This window comes from Hemitrygon akajei, chromosome 9, assembly GCF_048418815.1.
Source record: "Hemitrygon akajei chromosome 9, sHemAka1.3, whole genome shotgun sequence".
NCBI lineage: Eukaryota > Metazoa > Chordata > Chondrichthyes > Myliobatiformes > Dasyatidae > Hemitrygon > Hemitrygon akajei.
This window is the reverse complement of record NC_133132.1, coordinates 68,971,860-68,995,728: the sequence shown is the minus strand read 5'-3', so window position 1 is coordinate 68,995,728 and position 23,869 is coordinate 68,971,860. Positions and strand designations below refer to the sequence as shown.

General features: G+C 44.0%; 1 protein-coding gene across 1 annotated transcript in view; it reads right to left on the bottom strand.

Moving 5' to 3' along the window:
* Positions 1 to 23,869, bottom strand: part of cnih3 (cornichon family AMPA receptor auxiliary protein 3) — a 73,192-nt gene that overhangs the window by 23,761 nt on the left and 25,562 nt on the right. The window contains exons 2-4 of the mRNA XM_073056250.1: positions 16,010 to 16,078; positions 12,297 to 12,344; positions 5,710 to 5,822 (exon numbers count right to left, since the gene is read on the bottom strand). Coding sequence (XP_072912351.1) covers positions 5,710 to 5,822; positions 12,297 to 12,344; positions 16,010 to 16,078 — 230 coding nt within the window. The remainder of the gene's footprint in view (positions 1 to 5,709; positions 5,823 to 12,296; positions 12,345 to 16,009; positions 16,079 to 23,869) is intronic.

Genomic DNA, 23,869 nt, shown 5'->3' with positions numbered 1-23,869 from the left:
CTGCCTGCTGTACCTGCATGCTTGCTTTCATTGACTGATGTACAAGAACACCTAGATCTCGTTGTACTTCCCCTTTTCCTAACTTGACTCCATTTAGATAGTAATCTGCCTTCCTGTTCTTGCCACCAAAGTGGATAACCTCACATTTATCCACATTAAACTGCATCTGCCATACATTTGCCCACTCACCCAACCTGTCCAAGTCACCCTGCATTCTCATAACATCCTCCTGACATTTCACACTGCCACCCAGCTTTGTGTCATCGGCAAATTTGTTAATGTTACTTTTAATCCCTTCATCTAAATCATTAATGTATATTGTAAACAGCTGCGGTCCCAGCACCGAACCTTGTGGTACCCCACTGGTCACAGCCTGCCATTCCGAAAGGGACCCGTTAATCACTACTCTTTGTTTTCTGTCAGCCAGCCAATTTTCAATCCATGTCAGTACTCTGCCCCCAATACCATGTGCCCTAATTTTGCCCACTAATCTCCTATGTGGGACTTTATCAAAAATTTTCTGGAAGTCCAGGTACACTACATCCACTGGCTCTCCCTTGTCCATTTTCATAGTTACATCCTCAAAAAACTCCAGAAGATTAGTCAAGCATGATTTTCCCTTCATAAATCCATGCTGACTCGGACTGATCCTTCTACTGCTATCCAAATGTGTCGTAATTTCCTCTTTTATAATTGACTCCAGCATCTTTCCCACCACTGACATCAGGCTAACCGGTCTATAATTCCCTGTTTTCTCTCTCCCTCCTTTCTTGAAAAGTGGGACAACATTAGCCACCCTCCAATCACCAGGAATTGTTCCTGAATCTATAGAACAATTAAATTCATCAGCTTTCCTGACTGAAGCCATCGCCACATTATTTTCACTTTAAATTCAACGCGTCTTTCACTGTTACTCACACATTCCATTGTTAGTGTCTGTGATGGCCTTCTTGTGCTGTTTAACTCTCACTGTTTCATCCCATAACTGTTGGTGAAGTTTGTGATATTTTCTGACATTCAGGTTTGTACTCATCACCAATTTGTGTCTGTGTACAACTACATATTAATTAAATAAAAGCACAAATGCAGGAGATGGCTTTAACTGGTGTTTAACTCTGGCTTTAACTCTCACATCACAGCGAGAGAAAGACAGCAATGCACATGTGCAGACAACAGATCACTACATAGTGCTGGGGGGGTGGTCATTGTATTAGATTAAAGATATTAGCATGGATAAAGCAGTGTTGATTGGCAGGAGGGAAAGAATGGGAATAAAGGGAGCCTTTTCTGGTTGGCTGCCGGTGACCAGTGGTGTTCCATAGGAGTCTGTGTTAGGACCACTTCTTTTTAGGTTATATGCCAATGATATGGATAATGGACCCTGATGAAGGTTCTCAGCCCAAAATGTCGACTGTTTACTCTTTTCCATTGATGCTGCCTGGCCTGCTGAGTTCCTCCAGCATTTTGTGAGTATTCCTTAGTGGCTTTGTGGCCAAGTTTGCAGATGATATGAAGATAGCTGGAGTTGAGGAAGCAGAAAGGCTGCAGAAGGACTTAGATTGGGAGAGGGGCAAAGAAGTGGCAGATGGAATATAGTGGCTAGAAGTGTATGGTCATGCACTTTGGTGGAAGAAATAAAAGCATAGACTATTTTTTAAATGGAAAGAAAATTCAAAAGTCTGTGGTGCAAAGGGACTTGGAAGTCTTCATGCAGGATTCCCAGGAAGTTAATTTACAGGTTGGGTCAGTAGTGAGGAAATCAAATGCAATGTTAGCTTTAATTTCAAGAGAACTAGAATATAAAAGCAAGATGTAATGCTGAGGCTTTATAAGGCATTGGTGGGGCCTCATTTTCAAATATTTTAAAGGTACATTTAATGTCAGAGAAATGTATACAATATCTTGAAATCTTGAAATGCTTTTTCTTCACTTGGAGTATTGTGAGCAGTTTTGTGTCCCTTTATTGGAGAAGGTTCAAAGGAGGTTCACAAAAATGACTCCAAGATTGAAAGGCTTATCATATTAGGAGCATTTGATAGCTCTGAGCCTGTACTCACTGGAATTTAGAAGAATGAAGGGGTATCTCATTGAAACCTATCGAATGTTGAAAGGCCTTGATTGAGTGGATGTGGAGAGGATGTTACCTATGGTGGGAGAGTCTAAGACCAGAGAGCACAGCCTCAGAATAGATGGGCAACCTTTTAGAATGGAGATGGAGGTATTTCTTTAGCCAGAGAGTTTTAAACCTATGGAGTTCATTCCCGCAGGTGGTTGTGGAGGCCAAGCCATCGGGTATATTTAAGGCAGAGGTTGATAGTTTCTTGATTAGTTAGGGCATGAAAGGTTACAGGGAGAAGGCAGGAAATTGAGGCTAAGAGGGAAATGGATCAGCCATAATGAAATGGCACAGCAGACTCAATGGGCCAAATGGCCTAATTCTGCTACTGTATCTTATGGCTTTATCAACAAACCTCACATTTTTCCACATTACATTCTAGCACAATTTCGTCTGCTCACTTATTCTGAATATAGCCCTTTATAGTTTCATTGCTTCCTTCCAAATCATTCTCCACTTATTTTTGATCATCACTGAACAAAGTACAGTGTACATACCTCATTCAGCATGAATAACTGGGAGCTCTGTGGCACTCCATTAGTCTGCCAATCTAAAAAAAAGATCCATTTCTTCCTACATTCTGCTTTCTGTCCTTTAACCAGTCTTCTTTCACTGCTGACATTATCCCTAATTCAAAATGTCTCTTATTAAATATAATAATCTTTCAGATTATATTTTATCAAATGGCTAAGGAAAATTCTATACATGTTATTTCTCCTTTTCCTACATTCACAAAAGAACTCAATCAGATTTGTAAAACAGGAGGTTATTTTCATAAAACCATGCAGACTTAGCCTACTTATGTTCCAGACTTTTTTGTAAGTGCTGTTACCACATCCTTCATGATGGATTCCAGAATACTAATAAGCACAGATGTCTGTGGTGTATAATTTTCAATATTATCCATGCCTTCTTTTAAGTAGTAGTGACAGATTTGCATTTTAAGAACTATTCTGCTGAACTGTGGAATCTTGGAAGGCCAACTCTCCTCTTTTGTGAAGGTATGGACCAGGGGTGGCCAACCTATGGCGCATGTGCTAAAAGTGGCGCATTGGGTGATTAGAAGTGGCGCATTGCACCCCAGCGATAATAAATTAAGCCTACTCATGCAAAAAGTATTAACCAAAAACCGATTTGTAGAAAAAAAAATCTATAACAGGAATTCAAGTAGCTTAGAGCTAGAAATGGGTTTTACTGAAAATAAATCTAAAACTTAGCAATTATTTTTAGCGCTTTTATTATTTTGTGCACATCTTTTGGTGAATGTTATCTTCTTTCACATTAATCTGTTTTCAATTTAAAAAAATGTTCAATGAGTCAAACTAGGAAAGAAGGACTTTTGTTCTGCAGTCGTTCCATAACTGTTCCATACACGTTTGATACTTGTTTGATCCTGAGGCGCCAGGCGTCTGTACCAGCGGTGCATCGCAGGCTTTTGCCAGTCAGTTTACAATTGACACCCGTGCATTACGGAGTTGTGCTTTGTTCATCCTTTGTGAACATTTGCATTCTTGGACTTTTTCAAAAATTAAGCTTTGTTTTTACATTCAGTTACCCATCACAGTGCAAAAGAAAATGAGCAAAAGAAAAACAGAAAGTGATAGTAAGTGTGAATTCAACAAACGGTGGGAAATTGAGTTCTCATTTATAGCAGGTCCATCTGAAAAACTGTTGTGCATTGTTTGTGAAAACATTTTCTCAAATAGAAGACATGATCTTAATAAACACTATAAAACACAACATCAGACTGAAATAGAAGGGAAACTGAAGCTAGTGCTTGGGTCTGAGTTATGTAAAGAATATGTGATTAAGAAAAAGGAAGAAATCAAAAGAAGACAAAATATATTTGTTAAAAGTCTCATTAAGGTAAGTAATGTTTATCTTGTTTTTCTAGTAAATCAATATATCATGTAAAATGCTAAATACATCTATATTAACATATTTTTACAAGAATTGAATGGGGGTACAAGAGTTGTATGGCACATCTGAACTCGTGTGTGAAAAAATTGATGCATGGAGTGTAAAAGGTTGGCTACCCTTGGTATAGACTCTCAGGTCACATTGATTCCTCTGGTATTAGTCTCCCTGACTTCTCCAATCATATCTTGGCAATGATATTCATTATTTTTAGACCCTTCATTTCTATCCATTTCTGCTTCATACTTTGCACTTTCTCTGTTGAAGATAAATATAATGCTTGTTGAATGCGTCAGCCATTTCTCATTTTATAAGATAAAGTCTGCGATAGATGCAATCGTTGCCCTATGATATGTTGGACCAGAAACTTGCCCCATCATCTCCAAGAATGTTTCCCATTTTGATTTTCTCGGTACCTATGAAGTTTAAGCTCTCCATGGATTATGATGTAACTGCTAACATAAATTTCTTAATGACTAATTCTCTCTGTAGATGTTTTTGCTGTTAAGCACACTGTAAACTACTCTAACCAGTGATTTTTGTCGCTTGATAATCTCCACCCCTATTGATTCTGAACCCTGTCCTTTGGTCTAAGATCATTGCCTCTCCTTGCTCTTATGCCAACCTGTGTCACCAGGTTCACCATCACCATTACCCATCACCAGGTGCCATTCTCTTTCAACAAGGACCCTGGAATATTTCATCCTCAGCCGTGTTCACCATATAATCACAAAACAGCTATTCTAGCAAACCCATTTGTGATTTTTTTTAACCATCGGTCTTTTAATTTTGTTACAAAAGCTCCATACATTCAAATACAATCCCTCACTTTTTCAGCTTATATTTTCCATATACTGACTTTGTTTATTGATACACCATTATTATAATGTTTTTCATACCTTTGTGACTCATGCTGCTTATTATTATTATCCAAACTGCTACTTTGTTCTTTGACCTAGATTTTTTTTCTTAAGATCCACAGCATCTACTCCTGTCCACATCCTGCTTATCTCATTATCTGGAGGGCGTTCCAAAAGAACAGTTCTCTCTTCCTTCTGTACTGGTATCAACATGCCATGAGTTGAACCCCCTTCTCCCACACCATTGTTCCAACCACGCATTTCAGCTTGCATGTAACTTAGTAATGATATCAAGATCATAGAATTCTGATCTTAGTTTAGACCCTATCCCTTCAAAATCTCCCAGCAAAACAGCTTCCAAGTGTTACATCTGCCAATAACTACCAGCTGCATAAAGGCTCATGAGAACTGGATTCTCCTGCCACAATTCTGTTCCAAGGAGATATAAATCAACCCTGTCAGCACCAGGCAACACGGTCACCAGGACTCCAAGCATCTACCCCCTGACCGTACTGCCCCTTCACTTCCTTCATGTCATATGCAGTACCAGAACCTGCTAGATTCACAGTCAAATCCTTCTGTCCCTGCTCAAATCCAGGTCACCCAGTAACCCAAAGCTTTAGTTTAACTAATTAGTTCATCAACCAGAGGTTAGTTAGTCTATGATATTTATATTGTGACACACCAATAAGACATCCTTGTATTTGCCTTTAGTCCATAAGAAACAGAAACAAGAGTTAGTCAGTCAGCTCCTTAAGCCCTGCCCCCTCCCCATAACCCTTGTTCCCTTGCTGATTAAAATATGTCTCAGCTTACCTCCAAAGGTTGTAGAAGAGCAGGGGAATATTGAGACCTAATGTCAGCCATTCTTGTGCACACAGGAACATGATACAGAACAAGCCGTGTATGGAATATTCTGGTAGCACCAGCTATGTTAGAAATAAAAGAAGCATTAACACCAAAAGGTCAATAACAAAACTTTCCCTTCTGCCCTTTCCTGGGAGTTTTCTCTCTCCTTCTCCCTTGCTTTCATCTGCGCCTGTGCCCCACCTTTCCACCTCATTCTTGCCCACCTGCTTCTAGAGTCACAGTGCTACAGCACAGAAACAGGCCTTTCAGCCCATTGAGTTTATACTAACCACAACCCATCCATTTACACTATATTCTAATGTTCCCACATTCTCATCACCTTCATAAGGAGCACAACCATGTCATGGTTTGGAGGCTTGCATGCCTCAGTGACCCAGAGAACTACGTTGGCTGGAGTCAGGGCTTTATGCTTTGGCTCTTGGTAGGGTCACACTCGTCAAACAGGTCAAAAGGTAGAGGCTAGATTAAGAGGGGCTCACCAGTGCTCCAGGTTTGGGGGTTCAGCTCAGGGCTAACAACCCTGACTGGTAAAACAAAACTTTTATGGAAACGGCAATGAAGAATCCTTCTACATCTGAGTGCAATGGTATTCCTAAGTGCGCACCCAGGACTTGCATGACTGATAGTAATGAAAACCGTGAGGAAGCTACTGACATGATGAACACCACCAGGGTTCGAGGAGCTTCATTGCTGTCCCAAACACTGCGGTGTACCGGGCAGTAAGTGAGCATTCCCAGATTCCACCACTCACCTACACACTATGGACAACTTACAGTGGCCAATGACCTTATCAAGCATATCGTTTGGATTTGGGAAGCCCACAAAGTCACAGAGAGAACATACAAACTCCACTCAGACAACATTCAAGGTCAGTACTGAGCCCAAGCCTCTGGTACCATGAGGTGGCAGCTCTACAATGTGCACCATTTCTAGTACCAGGTACAGCAGCATGTGGAATCGTGCCTACAGTTATGGTCACAGGGAAGATACGACTGCACTGCAGGATTCATGAGGATGTTGCCAGAACTGGAAAAATGTGGCTGTGAAGAAAAAATAGTTAGACTGTGTTATTTTTGGGGAATGAAAAACTAAAGGGAGACTTGGCTAAAGTGTTTAAACTAATAAGGGTACTAAACAGAAAATTCAGATTGCATAGTTTATTTGTCAGTGGGGTCAAAAACCAGAAAGATTTTATCTCCTCTGCATTTAACGGAATCAAAAATAAAACACTGAATAGGTGAAAGGGATCCGAAGCACATTGTCTGAGAAAGTGATAGAGGCAAAGCCCTGATCATATCTAAACAGGGTTGAATATGTGATAAAGAGCTGTGAAATGAAGGACTGCAGAGGTGTGTGAGTTTCAATCGATGGCTTCCCTCTGCATTATAAACCTGTTACAATTCTCTGTTGCTTTCTCTTTTGCCTTCTCTATTTTCTGTCACTCTCTCCTTCTCTGCAACTTTCTCTAGTCTCTGTTCCCTTTTGTCCTTGTTCATTTTTTCTATCAGTTATTTTCCTGCTCACTCACCATGTCTTCTTTTTTTCTCCCTCTCCCTCCCCTCTCCCCCTCGTTCTCTGTCTCTTCTCCCTCCCTATTTCATTTTAGAACATCGAACTGTACAGGCTCTTCAGCCCACGATATTGTACTGACCTACATAAGCCTAGTCCACAGTCAATCTAACCATTCCCTCCTACACAATCTCTTTATTTACATCCGTGTGCTTAAGATTCTTTTCAATGTCCCTATTGTAGCAGCTGCTACCACTAACCATGGCAATACGTTCCAGGCACCTCGCCCCCACAATCTGTGCAAAATCAACTTACCTCTGACATCCTCCAATCTTTCCTCCACTCACCTTAAATGGATGCACACACAAAACGCTGGAGCATCTATGGAAAAGCATTCAGTCGCTGTTTCAGGCCGAGACCCTTCATCCGTCCTGAAGAAGGGTTTCAGCCTGAAATGTCGACTGTTTACTCTTTTCCATAGATGTTGCCTGGCCTGCTGAGTTCCTCCAGCAATTTGTGTGTGTGTGGCTTGGATTTCCAGTATCTGCAGATTTTCTCGATTGTGACCTTAAATGGATGTTCCCTGGTATTAGTCTTTGCAGAAATTGGGTGCTACTGTCCACTCTACCTATGCCTCTCATAATCCTATACATCTCTATCAAGTCACCTCTTGCCCTCCATCACTCTAAAGAGAAAAGCCCAACTTCACTCAACATTTCAAGTCTCTCTTTTTCTCCTACTCTTTTGCTATCTCCCTCCCATTTCCCAGCAGGATGACATGAAAGCTGAAGTGACATTGGAATAGAATGTAGGAGCCTGTTCAACTTGACACAGTCCTTGCTACCAGTGGCTTTGTTACCACCTGAGAGAGCTCTTACTACAGTGGGATGGAGGATGTAATAAAGGATTAACATTATTTCAGTCGGAGCAACTTTGGCACAGCAGGATGGTGCACTGAACAGAAGGAGCTGAGTATGTGCATAAATCCTTGAAAGTGGTAAGACAGGAGGCATTCTGGAATTCATAAAGAGATTTATAGGTAACGCCTAATAAATTGCAGAGTTAACATTAGATAATTGTGGATCATTTGTAGACAAAATAAACACAATTGCAGAACAGAAACATTTATTTCTATTAACTGCAATAAATGGCAACAGCGAGTAGGAAACAAGGGGAGACGCTGGGAGCTACTGAGAGCCCTGAGACTGGCTGAGAGAGGCCAGGGAATCCAGGACCAGCCAAGAGGGAGGCCGCAAGATCCAGGAGTAGCTGAGAGCAAGGCTGAAGACGAGATGTCTGGGATCATTTTGGAGTTATGACATTAAAGAGAGCATTATTATGGATTAACTGAAAAGAGAACCAGTCTTCAGGAAATAAAACCTGCACACAATTAAACATCTAACTGATACTTTGTGGCCAGTGAAACTAATTATGTGGGTGTGGGAGGGACATTTTGATTCTACAGGGAAGAGCAATAGATGAATGTTAAGCAGGAATATCCCTGACATTTAAGGCACAGTTCAGGACAGATCTGTTTTGTCACTTCACCTTCTGGTTAGTTGTATGGTGTATTCATGGAGCCGCCCCTCAACACTGTAATAAATGGGCATATTTTCAGAATCTGGCTTTTGGAACAGACACCAGTATTGAGTTTTCAAAGGTGTTCTGTTAGTTGGAATGTGCCACTATTTTAAATATGGAATTCTGTAAATTTTCTTGACTATATTCAAAATGTTATGGCTAATTGGTGATTACAGCATTTGAAACTGCAGTTCATTGTTATCTTTGAGTTGAAGAAGTGTCAGGAGAGTGTGATTGTCTTGGATTTTCCTGGATGCTCTCTTGGACATTTGCTGTGAGAACACAGAACATAGAGCACCACAGTACCCACAATGCTGTCCCAACTTTTTAACCTACTTCAAAAACAATCTAGCCCTTCCCTCCCACAACGACTTCCATTTTTCTTTCAGCTATGTGCCTATTTAAGAATGTCTTTAAAGTCCCAAATGTATCTGCCTTTACCATAACCCCTGGCAGCAGGCTCCAAACACCCACCACTCTCTGTGTACAGAACCTACTTCTGACATTTCCCCTGTACTTTACTGCAAACACCTCTAAGTTATGCTCCCTTGTATTAGCCATTCCCACCCTGGGAAGAAGTCTCTCTTCGTCCACTCGATCTATGCCTCAACATCTTACACACCTCTATCAAGTTACCTCTCCATCCTCCTTCACTCCAAAGAGAAAAGCCTTAGCTCACTCAACCTATCTTCATAAGACATGTTCTCTATTCCAGGCATCATGCTGGTAAATCTCCTCTATATCCTCTTTAAAGCTTCCACATCTTCCAATAATGAACCGACCAATAATGAATACTCCAAGAGTGATCTAACCAGACTTTTGTGGAGCTGCAATATTACCTTACGGCCCTTAAACTCAATCCTCCAATTAATGAAGGCTAACACACCATAGAACTTCATATCCACTCTTACCAACTTGCATGGCAACTTTGAGGAATCAATGAATGTGTACCCGAAGATCCCTGTGTTCCTCCACACTGCTAAGATTCCTGCCATTAACCCTGTATGCTGCCTTCAAGTTTGACATTTTATAAAAGATGTTTATATTTCCTATTTTTGGCTTTAGTGTGGTTTAGCTTTGTCCATTACAACAGCAGAAATAGCCCGAAGGAAGATTGGATACCCTGGGAGTCTCCTAAAGGAAGACCAGAATCCCTGAAAGTAAGGATCCTGGAGACCTTCAGCAGATCAGATGATCAGTCGCCTGTGAGATCTGCAGGTTCCACAACATTGCAAGTCAAAGGCAACAGACACAGAGGACCAGGGTAAGAATGTATAAACACCAGTCAGACCACAAATGGAATTTGTGAACACTTTGTGAAGGTCTAGATGAGTGAAGAAAAGGTTTCCTGCAATGGATTATAGAGTAGAGACTTCAAACAAGAGATGCTGGGAACATTCTCTGGTGCAAAGAAGGCTGACAGTGGATTTGGAAGAGGTGTGCAAGATCATATCTCTCTTAAATGTTTTTAACTAAGTTAGTCAAGGACCGGGGGAGCAGATGTCAACTTGGGTAAAAGATACAGGAAGGTGTGAGGTTATAATCAAGAACTTGCAATCTAAATCAGAAATAATCAAAGCCAAATAGGAAGTGGATGGGCACCTGAGGATACGGGGAGAGAATGGGTAATGGAGCCAATAGGATTGTTGCAACAGGAGTCAATAGACAATAGACAATAGGTGCAGGAGTAGGCCATTTGGCCCTTCTAGCCAGCACCGCCATTCACTGTGATCATGGCTGATCATACACAATCAGTACCCCGTTCCTGCCCTCTCCCCATATCCCTTGACTCTGCTATCTATAAGAGCTCTATCTAACTCTCTCTTGGATGCATCCAGAGACTTGGCCTCCACTGCCTTCTGGGGCAGAGCATTCCACATATCCACCACTCTCTGGGTGAAAAAGTTTTTCCGCATCTCTGTTCTAAATGGCCTACCCCTTATTCTTAAACTGTGGCCTCTAGTTCTGGACTCACCCATCAGCGGGAACATGCTTCCTGCCTCCAGGGTGTCCAATCCCTTAATAATCTTACATGTTTCAATCAGATCCCCTCTCATCCTTCTAAATTCCAGTGTATACAAGCCCAGTCGCTCCAATCTTTCAACATATGACAGTCCCGCCATTCCGGGAATTAAACTTGTGAACCTACGTTGCACTCCCTCAATAGCAAGAATGTCCTTCCTTAAATTTGGAGACCAAAACTACACACAATACTCCAGGTGGGGTCTCACCAGGGCCCTGTACAGCTGCAGAAGGACCTCTTTACTCCTATACTCAATTCCTCTTGTTATAAAAGCCAGCATGCCATTAGCTTTCTTCACTGCCTGCTGTACCTGCATGCTTGCTTTCATTGACTGATGTACAAGAACACCTAGATCTCGTTGTACTTCCCCTTTTCCTAACTTGACTCCATTTAGATAGTAATCTGCCTTCCTGTTCTTGCCACCAAAGTGGATAACCTCACATTTATCCACATTAAACTGCATCTGCCATACATTTGCCCACTCACCCAACCTGTCCAAGTCACCCTGCATTCTCATAACATCTTCCTGACATTTCACACTGCCACCCAGCTTTGTGTCATCAGCAAATTTGCTAATGTTACTTTTAATCCCTTCATCTAAATCATTAATGTATATTGTAAACAGCTGCGGTCCCAGCACCGAACATTGCGGTACCCCACTGGTCACAGCCTGCCATTCCGAAAGGGACCCGTTAATCACTACTCTTTGTTTCCTGTCAGCCAGCCAATTTTCAATCCATGTCAGTACTCTGCCCCCAATACCATGTGCCCTAATTTTGCCCACTAATCTCCTTTGTGTGAGTTAGCATAGACTCAGTGGAAAATCCATAACATTCAAAAGTCAGTAGCGCACATACATGGATTGGAAATATTTAGGTTGTGGCCCAAAAATTGGCAAATAAGATTAGCATGGCAGAGGAATCTTGCTCAGCGTGGACCAATGGACCAAAGGGCCTGTTTCCATCTGTTAACTCTATGAGTCTGTTCTATGACGACATTATTCTACATCATCCTACATCTGTGACACACTGGTTTGAACTCTTGGCCTGTGTTCAATTACCCTTTCTCTCTTTAGGGCAGTTTTTGGATTGCTCCATATTGCCTCAGCCAAAGGCTTGGGAAAAGGAAGAATCAGAGTGTTTGTTGTTCAATGGCTGCATGGAATCAGGGTAACTACAGAACCAGAAACTACTCAAGAGTGGGTGACTGGGGATACCGGAGTAAGAAAAGCTGACAGGATGCATCATTTAAGGCCCCAGGCCGTGGAGAATGTGAGCTAGATAAAATCTTCTCAGTACAGTGGTGTTAATGATACCTTGATATGTCACATTCATCCCCACTGCACCAGGTCATACAACATCCATATACACCAGCGATCCCCCCCCCCCCCCCCAAGTATCTTGTTCACCAAGTCACTCACCCTCCTCAGTAAGAAGCAGATCCGCTCGATATTTCTCAGTCTTTCTCGCTGGCAATTGTAAAATAGAGTAAAGAAGTGTAAATAACATAGTTAAACTCCTGATAGTCAATACAGTCAAATGCTTGCTTGGAACAGGATTTGATTTGTTGAGGAAAAGGCCTAATCCAGGCTAAGGGGAGAGGGAGTGAGGGCACTGAGAGTAACTGAGGGGAGAGAGAGGAGAGAGGAGCTCTGGTTCAGCAGTGTGAGTGAGGGAAGAGAGAATGAGAGGTGTGAGGGGCTCTGGTGCAGGAGTGGGAGTGAGGGGAGAAAGAATGAGAGGTGTGAGGGGCTCTGGTTCAGCAGTGTGAGTGAGGGAAGAGAGAATGAGAGGTGTGAGGGGCTCTGGTGCAGGAGTGGGAGTGAGGGAGAAAGAATGAGAGGTGTGAGGGGCTCTGGTGCAGGAGTGTGAGTGAGGGAGAAAGAATGAGAGGTGTGAGGGGCTCTGGTGCAGGAGTGGGAGTGAGGGAGAAAGAATGAGAGGTGTGAGGGGCTCTGGTGCAGGAGTGTGAGTGAGGGGAGAGAGAATGAGAGGTGTGAGGGGCTCTGGTGCAGGAGTGGGAGTGAGGGAGAAAGAATGAGAGGTGTGAGGGGCTCTGGTGCAGGAGTGGGAGTGAGGGAGAAAGAATGAGAGGTGTGAGGGGCTCTGGTGCAGGAGTGTGAGTGAGGGGAGAGAGAATGAGAGGTGTGAGGGGCTCTGGTGCAGGAGTGGGAGTGAGGGAGAAAGAATGAGAGGTGTGAGGGGCTCTGGTGCAGGAGTGGGAGTGAAGGGAGAAAGAATGAGAGGTGTGAGGGGCTCTGGTGCAGGAGTGTGAGTGAGGGAGAAAGAATGAGAGGTTTGAGGGGCTCTGGTGCAGGAGTGTGAGTGAGGGAGAAAGAATGAGAGGTGTGAGGGGCTCTGGTGCAGGAGTGGGAGTGAGGGAGAAAGAATGAGAGGTGTGAGGGGCTCTGGTTCAGCAGTGTGAGTGAGGGAAGAGAGAATGAGAGGTGTGAGGGGCTCTGGTGCAGGAGTGGGAGTGAGGGGAGAAAGAATGAGAGGTGTGAGGGGCTCTGGTGCAGGAGTGTGAGTGAGGGAGAAAGAATGAGAGGTGTGAGGGGCTCTGGTGCAGGAGTGGGAGTGAGGGAGAAAGAATGAGAGGTGTGAGGGGCTCTGGTGCAGGAGTGGGAGTGAGGGAGAAAGAATGAGAGGTGTGAGGGGCTCTGGTGCAGGGGTGGGAGTGAGGGGAGAGAGAATGAGAGGTGTGAGGGGCTCTGGTGCAGGAGTGGGAGTGAGGGAGAAAGAATGAGAGGTGTGAGGGGCTCTGGTGCAGGAGTGGGAGTGAGGGAGAAAGAATGAGAGGTGTGAGGGGCTCTGGTGCAGGAGTGGGAGTGAGGGGAGAGAGAATGAGAGGTGTGAGGGGCTCTGGTGCAGGAGTGGGAGTGAGGGGAGAGAGAATGAGAGGTGTGAGGGGCTCTGGTGCAGGAGTGGGAGTGAGGGGAGAAAGAATGAGAGGTGTGAGGGGCTCTGGTGCAGGGGTGGGAGTGAGGGAGAAAGAATGAGAGGTGTGAGGGGCTCTGGTGCAGGAGTGGGAGTGAGGGGAGAGAGAATGAGAGGTGTGAGGGGCTCTGGTGCAGGAGTGTGAGTGAGGGAGAAAGAATGAGAGGTGTGAGGGGCTCTAGTTCAGCAGTGGGAGTGAGGGAGAAAGAATGAGAGGTGTGAGGGGCTCTGGTGCAGGAGTGTGAGTGAGGGAGAAAGAATGAGAGGTGTGAGGGGCTCTGGTGCAGGAGTGGGAGTGAGGGGAGAGAGAATGAGAGGTGTGAGGGGCTCTGGTGCAGGAGTGGGAGTGAGGGAGAAAGAATGAGAGGTGTGAGGGGCTCTGGTGCAGGAGTGGGAGTGAGGGAGAAAGAATGAGAGGTGTGAGGGGCTCTGGTGCAGGGGTGGGAGTGAGGGGAGAAAGAATGAGAGGTGTGAGGGGCTCTGGTGCAGGAGTGTGAGTGAGGGAGAAAGAATGAGAGGTGTGAGGGGCTCTGGTGCAGGAGTGGGAGTGAGGGGAGAGAGAATGAGAGGTGTGAGGGGCTCTGGTGCAGGAGTGGGAGTGAGGGGAGAAAGAATGAGAGGTGTGAGGGGCTCTGGTGCAGGAGTGGGAGTGAGGGAGAAAGAATGAGAGGTGTGAGGGGCTCTGGTGCAGGAGTGTGAGTGAGGGAGAAAGAATGAGAGGTGTGAGGGGCTCTGGTGCAGGAGTGGGAGTGAGGGAGAAAGAATGAGAGGTGTGAGGGGCTCTGGTGCAGGAGTGGGAGTGAGGTGAGAGAGAATGAGAGGTGTGAGGGGCTCTGGTGCAGGAGTGGGAGTGAGGGGAGAAAGAATGAGAGGTGTGAGGGGCTCTGGTGCAGGAGTGTGAGTGAGGGAGAAAGAATGAGAGGTGTGAGGGGCTCTGGTGCAGGAGTGGGAGTGAGGGGAGAGAGAATGAGAGGTGTGAGGGGCTCTGGTGCAGGAGTGGGAGTGAGGGGAGAAAGAATGAGAGGTGTGAGGGGCTCTGGTGCAGGAGTGGGAGTGAGGGAGAAAGAATGAGAGGTGTGAGGGGCTCTGGTGCAGGAGTGTGAGTGAGGGAGAAAGAATGAGAGGTGTGAGGGGCTCTGGTGCAGGAGTGGGAGTGAGGGAGAAAGAATGAGAGGTGTGAGGGGCTCTGGTGCAGGAGTGTGAGTGAGGGAGAAAGAATGAGAGGTGTGAGGGGCTCTGGTGCAGGAGTGGGAGTGAGGGGAGAAAGAATGAGAGGTGTGAGGGGCTTTGGTGCAGGAGTGGGAGTGAGGGAGAAAGAATGAGAGGTGTGAGGGGCTCTGGTGCAGGAGTGGGAGTGAGGGAGAAAGAATGAGAGGTGTGAGGGGCTCTGGTGCAGGAGTGGGAGTGAGGGAAAAGAATGAGAGGTGTGAGGGGCTCTGGTGCAGGAGTGGGAGTGAGGGAGAAAGAATGAGAGGTGTGAGGGGCTCTGGTGCAGGAGTGGGAGTGAGGGGAGAGAGAATGAGAGGTGTGAGGGGCTCTGGTGCAGGAGTGGGAGTGAGGGAGAAAGAATGAGCGGTGTGAGGGGCTCTGGTTCAGCAGTGTGAGTGAGGGAAGAGAGAATGAGAGGTGTGAGGGGCTCTGGTGCAGGAGTGGGAGTGAGGGAGAAAGAATGAGAGGTGTGAGGGGCTCTGGTGCAGGAGTGGGAGTGAGGGAGAAAGAATGAGAGGTGTGAGGGGCTCTGGTGCAGGAGTGGGAGTGAGGGAAGAGAGAATGAGAGGTGTGAGTTGCTCTGGTGCAGGAGTGGGAGTGAGGGGAGAAAGAATGAGAGGTGTGAGCTTTAGTAGAGAGGGAGTGATGGAGGAGAGAGAGAGGACAAAGGGAGTGAGGGGTTGAGGGGAGAGGGTGTTGGGGAAGAGGGAGTAGGGCTGAAGGGAGAGGTGAGCGAGGGGAGTAGGGGCCGAGGAAGTGGAAGTGAAGGTTGGACTACTGGGGGGAGAGGGGAGAGGGATGGGGAGGTGGGTTAAAGAGGGGCTGAGGAAAGTGTTTGATCAATTATGACTAAAATTTGCTTCAAGAACAAATCTCATTTGGCACACTCTTCATTTCTCATGCTTGGAACGACTCCAAGCATGAATATAGTACACATAAGGAAATGAACCATCTATACTGTGACATATACAGTCTGTGCTGTACTCACTGCATGGAGTGGATTGCACTGGTCTACAGGGCTCCTGAGATCTGTACGCAATTCATCAAATGCAATTATCTGAAACACAGCAAAAAGCAAGATTTAAAAGTATTTTTAATGTAAGGCAGCGTGGTACCATAGCAGTTAGTGCAACGCTATTACCCTTGTTCAACTCCCACCACTGTCTGTAAGGAGTTTTTATGTTCCCCCCGTGACTATGTGGGCTTGCTTCGGGAGCTCCACGTTCCTCCCACATTCCAAAGACGCGCTCGTTAGTAAGGTTAATTGTCACATGGGTAGTGTTGGTGCATGGCCTAGTGGATAAGGCATCGGTCTAGTGATCTCAGCTGAGGCAGCGTGTTGAGCAAGGCACCAAACAACACATCGCTCTGCGACGACACTGGTGCCAAACTGCTTGGGTCCTAGTGCCCTTCCCTTGGACAACATCGGTGGCGTGGAGAGGGGAAGGCCTGCAGCTTGGGCAACTGCCGGTCTCCCATACAACCCTGTCCAGGCCTGCGCCCTGGAAACCATCCATGGTCTCACGAGACTAACGGATGCCTATATGTCACATGGGTGTAACTGAGCTGCGTAGGTTCATTGGGCCGGAGGCGCCTGTAACCATGCTGAATCTCGAGACACAGGAGTCAGCATACGCTCAAATCTGGAGACTAAAGCAAACTGCTGGAAGAACTCATCGGATTGAGACAAAGGGATAGTCGACATTTCGGATCAAGACACTGGATCAGGATTACAATCCTCATGCTCCATTTCCAGTGGGATGACCAGCAGGCTCAGTGTCTATGCACACATGACCACGTGCAGAGTTGTGGGAGCAGCAGGCAGACTGTATACTGTCATAATTCCAGCTTGGCTTGTAGATGACAGAATGCTTTGGGCTTCAGTCTGTGAGTCATTTACTGCAGGAACTCAGCCAGTTAGGGAAATGCACAATTGGTGTTTCAGGTTGAGACCCTTCACTAAGACTCTTTCAGCAGCCTCTCGTGTGCTTCTAATCTGTTCTTGCAGCTAATATTTGCATGGCTGCGTTATCACCACAGTTCAGCAGTACTACAGAATGAGCACCTGGACCACTTTGCAAAAAATTGACTTTTGTGTCCTAATTGTGTTTCTTGTTTAATTTGTTTTTCTTGTGAATGCTACTTATGTATATGACGCTATCAGCCTGAGGTGCTGCTGCAAGTAAGCTTGTCATTGCAACTGTGCACACATATACTCGAGCATACACTCGACTGTGACTTTGGTCCAGTTACGTTCTTGTTCATGGTGGCTTATGATAGTGATGTGGGGAACTTGGCAGAAGTAATTCCATTGAAGATCTGGACTCTAGACTCTCTCTTGTTGGAGATAGTCAATACCTGGCACCTACGGTATGTCCCACAAATGTTTGCTGTTTATCAGCTTATGCCTGAATGTTGTGAAGTCTTGCCGCAAGCAGACTTGGGCTGCTTCATTTGTTGTATTGCAAATGGAATTAAACATGGAATCAGCTGTGAACATCCCCACTTCTGAAGGCAGGCCTCTGATGGAACAGCTGAAGATGACTGCCCAAGAAACCCTGGTAATTTGGATGATTGGCTTCCCAAAACTATAAATCAGAGGAGCTGACTTATGTTTTACCAGGATTCCTATATACCACAGTTGATCAAATAGAGGTCAAGGGCAGGCTTTCTTTTATCAGGTCTTTTGTCCATGTTTGGGTCAAGACTGTAGGGAGATCTAGAGCTGAATGATCCTGATAAAGCTCAGAATGAGCTTCACAGAGCAGGGATTGGTGAGAAAGTGCTACTTGAAAGCATGGCCGAGGATACCTTCTTTCACTTTACTGATGTTTCAGAATAATGGGCGATAATTGACCAGATAGAATATATCCTAAAAATTAAAAAAACTGTAGACGTTGGAAGTCTGAAATACAACAGAAAATGTTGGAAACACATAATGCGCTGCACAGTTCTGTGGAGAGAGGAGCTGAGTTAATGTGGCTACCTGAAAAGTTAATTCTTGTTTCTCATTCTACACGTTCTGTTTGATCTTTGAGTGTTTCAGCATTTTCAGGTTGGATTTATCCTGTCCTTTTTGTGGACAAATGCATATATTGGAAAAGGTATACACACAAAAATAAACACATTGAAATAAATATTTGGGCACATATTTACAAAGATTCAGTATTTAACTTTAATTTAGAGATTTAATGGCCACTAGAGAAACCACAACAGCCATTAACAACAATATAAACTCCACACAGTATCCTCTGCATACAAATTAGAACATACAACCAAAATTAAATACTCACATCTGTATCTACACACAGATTTACAAGCTGCATAAACCAATTTTCACAACAATCCACCAGACTCGGGATCACATACGTGGGTAACAGTAATCCACTGAGTTCATTCTCTGGACCGTTAGCTTAGTTTCACACCAAAAATAACAGGAGAATTACAAAAAAGAAACAGGAGTTCTTCCTGGTTTGCCATTCTCTCAGATCACGGCTGATGTTTTGCTCCACTCTCCTGCATTAACCTCATATCACTTGATTCTGATAACATCCAAAAAACTATGTCAGAAAGCCTCCACTTTGTACTCCCTCAGTGCTGTGGTAACTTCATGTTACTTGGCTCAGCTAATTGCTGATCTTTGTTTTATGATGTTCCATGGATCTCCAACTGTTATCTGTGAGTTGCAACCACGTTATCAGCCTTGTGCTAAAATATTAATGCCTGTAATGTTCTAAACCACAGCCTGTCACTCCGCAGGATCACCATATTATTAGCCTTCTTTTTGTCAAGTTTTCATCACCAATTATCTTCTTAATTTCTCCACAACTTGATGGAGTTTCAGATGCCAAAGCATTTCTCTGACTGTTTCTCTCTCTCCCTCCCTGATTAACAGCTGCTAAATACTGAAGTACTACAGATGCTGGCAATTTTGAATAAAATCCTTCAGCAGGGCAGATATTGTCAGTGGAGGAAGAAACCGAGTTAACATTTCTAGTTAATGACCTTTCATCAGCTTTGTACACACAGTCTAATCTGGAGAGGACTGCTTATGACCAAAATGAAGAGAATTATTGTCAAAGGATGGTGAATCTTTGGAATTCTCTCCCCTGTGGAGGCTCAGTTACCGATTGTGTTTAAAACAGATCAGTAAATTTCTGGAGATTAATGGAATCAAGGGATATAAGGAAAGCGTAGGAAACTTATATCTGAGGTAAAGATCTTGCTGAATGAGGAAGGGGGCTTGAGAGGCAGAATGACTACTCTTACTCCTCGGAATCCGGTTTATTATCACTGACTTATATGACGTGAGGATGTTGTTTTTGGCAGCAGTACAGTGCCAGAACATAAAAACTACCATAAATTACAAAGCAAATAATGCCGTAAAAAGGAATGACTAGATGGTGTTCATGGATTCACGAACAATTAAATATTGCCAAAAGGGGAATAGTGAGGTAGTGTGCACGGGCTCAGGAAGCATGCAGAAACCTGATGGTGGAGGGAAGGAAGCTGTTCCTAAATCATTAAATGTGGGTCTTCAGAAGGTAGAAATGAAAAGAGGGCAGGTCCCAGATGATGAGGGTCTTTAATGAGGGACACGACCTTGTTGAAAATATTGTTGATGGTGGGGAATGTTTTGCCCGTGTTGTTACTGGCTGAGTCTGCAACCCTCAGAGCTTCACGCATTGTAGGCTCTGTACCAGGGTGTGGTACAACCAGTCAGAATTTTATAGAAGTGTGAAAGAGTCTTTGGTGACATACCAAATCTCCTCAAACTCCTAATGGAGTAGAACCGCTGGCATGCCTTCTTTGTGATAACGTCAAAGTGTTGGGTCCAGGATAGATCCTCTGAGATGTTGACACCCAGAAACTGCAAGCTATGTTTTAACCAAAATAAACATAATTTGTAATAAAAAATATTTACAATAATAAATTATGTAATGCTTTTTCATTCTCATATTTATAAATAAGGTGTTAATTAGTGTTCAACTGCAGTTTTAAAACCAATAGTACTGTTGCCACTCATGTGGCTCCCTGGAGTGGTACACTACTACAATAATTGAGGCCTTCCTCACCCGACACAGTCCCTCTATGTCTAGTAGTAGAAGAACCCTATACTCTGGACTGGACCTCCCCCACTGAGCAAACCATTCTTCTGCCTGCACCAAGCTTCAGTGCATCCCTCAGCATGGCCTGGGATTTGCCAGCCACCAGCATTCCTCAATAGGCATCTCACTATGCTGGCATACCAACGAATTCTGGGCAGACTGAAGGGTGTCTTTCACAGAGCTGATGATCTTTCAACAGCACTTCATGTCTGTTTCTCTGTGAACAGCCCATAAATCAGAGAGTCCTCTGTCACCCTACTGCTCCAAATGAACCGTGACATAGAGTCCCTCGTATCTTTCTCCACACCCTCTTTTGCAAACCCAGGCGTGCAAGGAGAATCAGACTGGGAGAGCTGCTCTCACTGACAGACAAGCAAGATCTTGTTGCCTGTTAGTGAAATCTGGTGATGAGTCATTCTGCCAGATCGTCTGCTCAGGAAACCACCCCACTGTACTCGTCAAGTCCCTCTCCTGCAGTGTCTGCAGAGAACTAGATGCTGACCACTGCCTGGAGGAACTTTTCCATGAAGGATAAATAGGTAGTGCAGTGTCTGGGACGTTGCGTGGTAATGAGACCAGACCAGACCAGACCCATCCCTCACAATACAGGGGACAGACAGAACCATGGCATGTACTGTACTTGGAATCCACAATACTGGATCGGTTCCCCAGACCCCCAGCACCTCCAGGTATCGGACTTGATAGCGAAGGGAATACTGGATTGGTCAGGCCATTTACAAAGAGCATGGCCACACCAGAGTTAACTGCTGGACACTGATCAGCATCAGGGTCCAGCAGTTAACTCTGGACCCTGATGCTGATCAGTTTGAAAACCAACCTCAGTTCCAAGCAGAAGATGGTGATGTCATTCATGTACAGGGAGATTTACACATGGGTCTCACTTCTGCCTGACAGCTTCACCCTCTTCTGCTCTCATCCTTCAGCAGAGGGTTCAGCACACAAACAAGACAGAGGGGAGTGGGCAAACCTGCATGATTCCAGAACTGATCGGGAAGCTATCAATTTCCCACCCATTGATTAGAACACCACTACAAATGTCTATGTAGAGATCCAATGCCTGATTCCCTCCCTAAAACCCATTTTGGAGAGCTTGTCCATCACATACGTGCATGATATCTGTCGAAGGCTTTTTCCTGGTGCAAGCTGGTCAGGCAGGTATCCACACTCCTGTTCTGCCCATAGGTCAGTGGTTCCTAAAGTGGGCCATATCAAATCCCACTAAGGCCGTAGGAATTTCTAAGGAGGCAATAAAGATAAAGGTGGTGGTGGGGGCATTCAGTAGCAAGGGGGCAGTAATGTGTCCGTGTGTGAAAAAGGTTTTTTATATATATATATATGAGGCAATGAAACTATCCGGGCGCCTTGAACATTTGCAGAGAATACACCCTGATAAAACAAGCAAGAACTTGGCTTATTTTCAGTCACTTGATGAAAAACATTCAGAAACAGAAAAAACGGAAAAAATGTTAGTCAGCATTTCACAACAAAACAGTGATGGTTTGTGTGCTTTGCACAGCATTTCATTGCTCATTGCTAAATCTGGAAAGCTCCATACAATTGGAAAAGAACTGGTTCTGCCAGCAGTAAAGGAGGTTCTGAGTGTGGTTTTTCATACTTCACTGCATCGAATAATGAAAGCAATTCTACTCAGCGACAACTATATTCAAAAACAAATAAATGAATTATCTAAAAACGTGGAAGACTCATCATGCAACATACTTAGGGCAACAGAATTTGTTCTGCAGTTGGATGAGTCAACTTTGCCAAGCAACAAATCTTTGCTTCCTGGTTATGTTCACTTCATAAAAGATAAAGTGTATTTCATGAGGTGTTATTTGCAAGAAGACTAGATGTAGATTTGAAGGAGGAGTCAATATTTCAGGACGCTGAGAATTTTTTCAAAGGGAAGTACATTCCACTCACCAACATTCTTGTTTGTGCAACAGATGGGGCACCATCAATGGCAGGACGCCACCATGGGATTATTACTTTCTTGAGAAAAGCTGTACATAACATATTTACCATTTACTGTGTAATTCACAGACATCTTGTTACAAAAAAAACCTAAGTAATCAACTGCATAAATCATTAAATAATGCTATCATAGCATTAAAGAAAATCAAGTCCCATTCTCTCAATTCTCAACTGTTTTGAGAGCTTTTTAATGAGAATAATAAACAATTTGTACGTTTGCTGATGCACACAGAAGTCAGATAGCTCTCAAAAATAAACTGCCTGAGATGCTTTTATGTGCTTTTTGCAACTGTGATAAAAATTCTTTGAAGATTCAAATACTTTATCCTGTAATCAACAGAATAATATTTACATGGTAATGCATGTTTATCAAAATTATTCACTAAGTTTAATTAAACCTATTCTTATCAAAGTCAAATCAGTCGTCTCTACATTTCTGTCCAAGTTAACCCTATTTAAGTACAACATTTGCTGTGGTGACCTTTTTGAATCTCTAAGCCTCTCTGAGTTGAACATCAAATAATGACCTTCAAGTATACTATGTCCTCCTGGGTGAGCTGCATAATGACATGTCAGAAAGATTTCAGAGAATCTTCTCTTGATCTAAATTCCAGATTGGGTAATAAATCAATTCCTGAACACTTGTAATGAGGAATTACCAGGAAGGACAGAGGAAGAACTGATCTCTCTACAAAATGACTTTGAGCTGAAGATGAGGTTCAAAAAAATCCTATCAAGACTTTTGGTTGTTAAAAGAAATCTCTGAACACTATACTGCACTGTGGAAAAAAAGCCTTTCCAACATCATATTTAGTGGAGTGTGGTTTCAGTGCAGTCACCTAACTTCTTTCAAAGCAAGAAGCAGACTACAAATTAGTGAACGTGGGGATCTGAGATGCCTTCTGGTAACATTCAGCCTGATGTTGAGAAGCTGGTATCACTGGACCAAGCCCATCCATCTCACTGAAAGGTGAAAAAGCAAAGTAGTGAATAGCTGGACTTCTAATGAACACTCTAAAATTGTTGATGAAAATAGTTTTAGTGTAATTAAGAAAAGAAATAATTTTATTTGTACCTTTAAATAGGCTTTATAGTTTTTCCAATTATTTGTCACTACTTTGAATATTTAGTTCCTATTCTCTTTCACTGTGCATCGTAAATCAAAATTCTTTATAGTTTTATGTAATGGCTGGAAATGGAGAGGGAGGTGCTGGAGATGTGGTCTGGGAGCCAAGGGGGCGGTAACCCAAAAATGTTTGGGAACCACAGAGCAGCGTGAGGGTGCAAGAAATCTTCCTGCCAAGTACAGCACAGGTTTAGTTTGGGTGGATTACCCGAGCCACAGCAGACTTGACCCCATTGGCAATGGCCTTGGACAGGAACTTGAAGCTTTTTACACTATCCACCGCTGGCCTCTCAATGAAGACTGGTGTGTATTCTTCTGATTTCCCCGTCCACAATCAACTCCCGTTTCTTCTGTTATGACCTGAGGGAGGACAAGTGCCCTTTCTAGTACTGCATACACTTCAAGCAATTTTAACCCATCCTGAATCACAATAACAGCTGAGGTTCTAATAGCAACTACTTCTTTGGGAAAGATTTGATGTAAAATATTCATTCAGTACCTCATTCATTCCTCTGTTACTAAGGGTAGATTTCCTATTCCTCTTCTCTTACAACAGTTTTCCCGTCCATACACCTTCAGAATGTGTTCTATGTTTGTTCCCTCTCTTTTCTCAACTCCC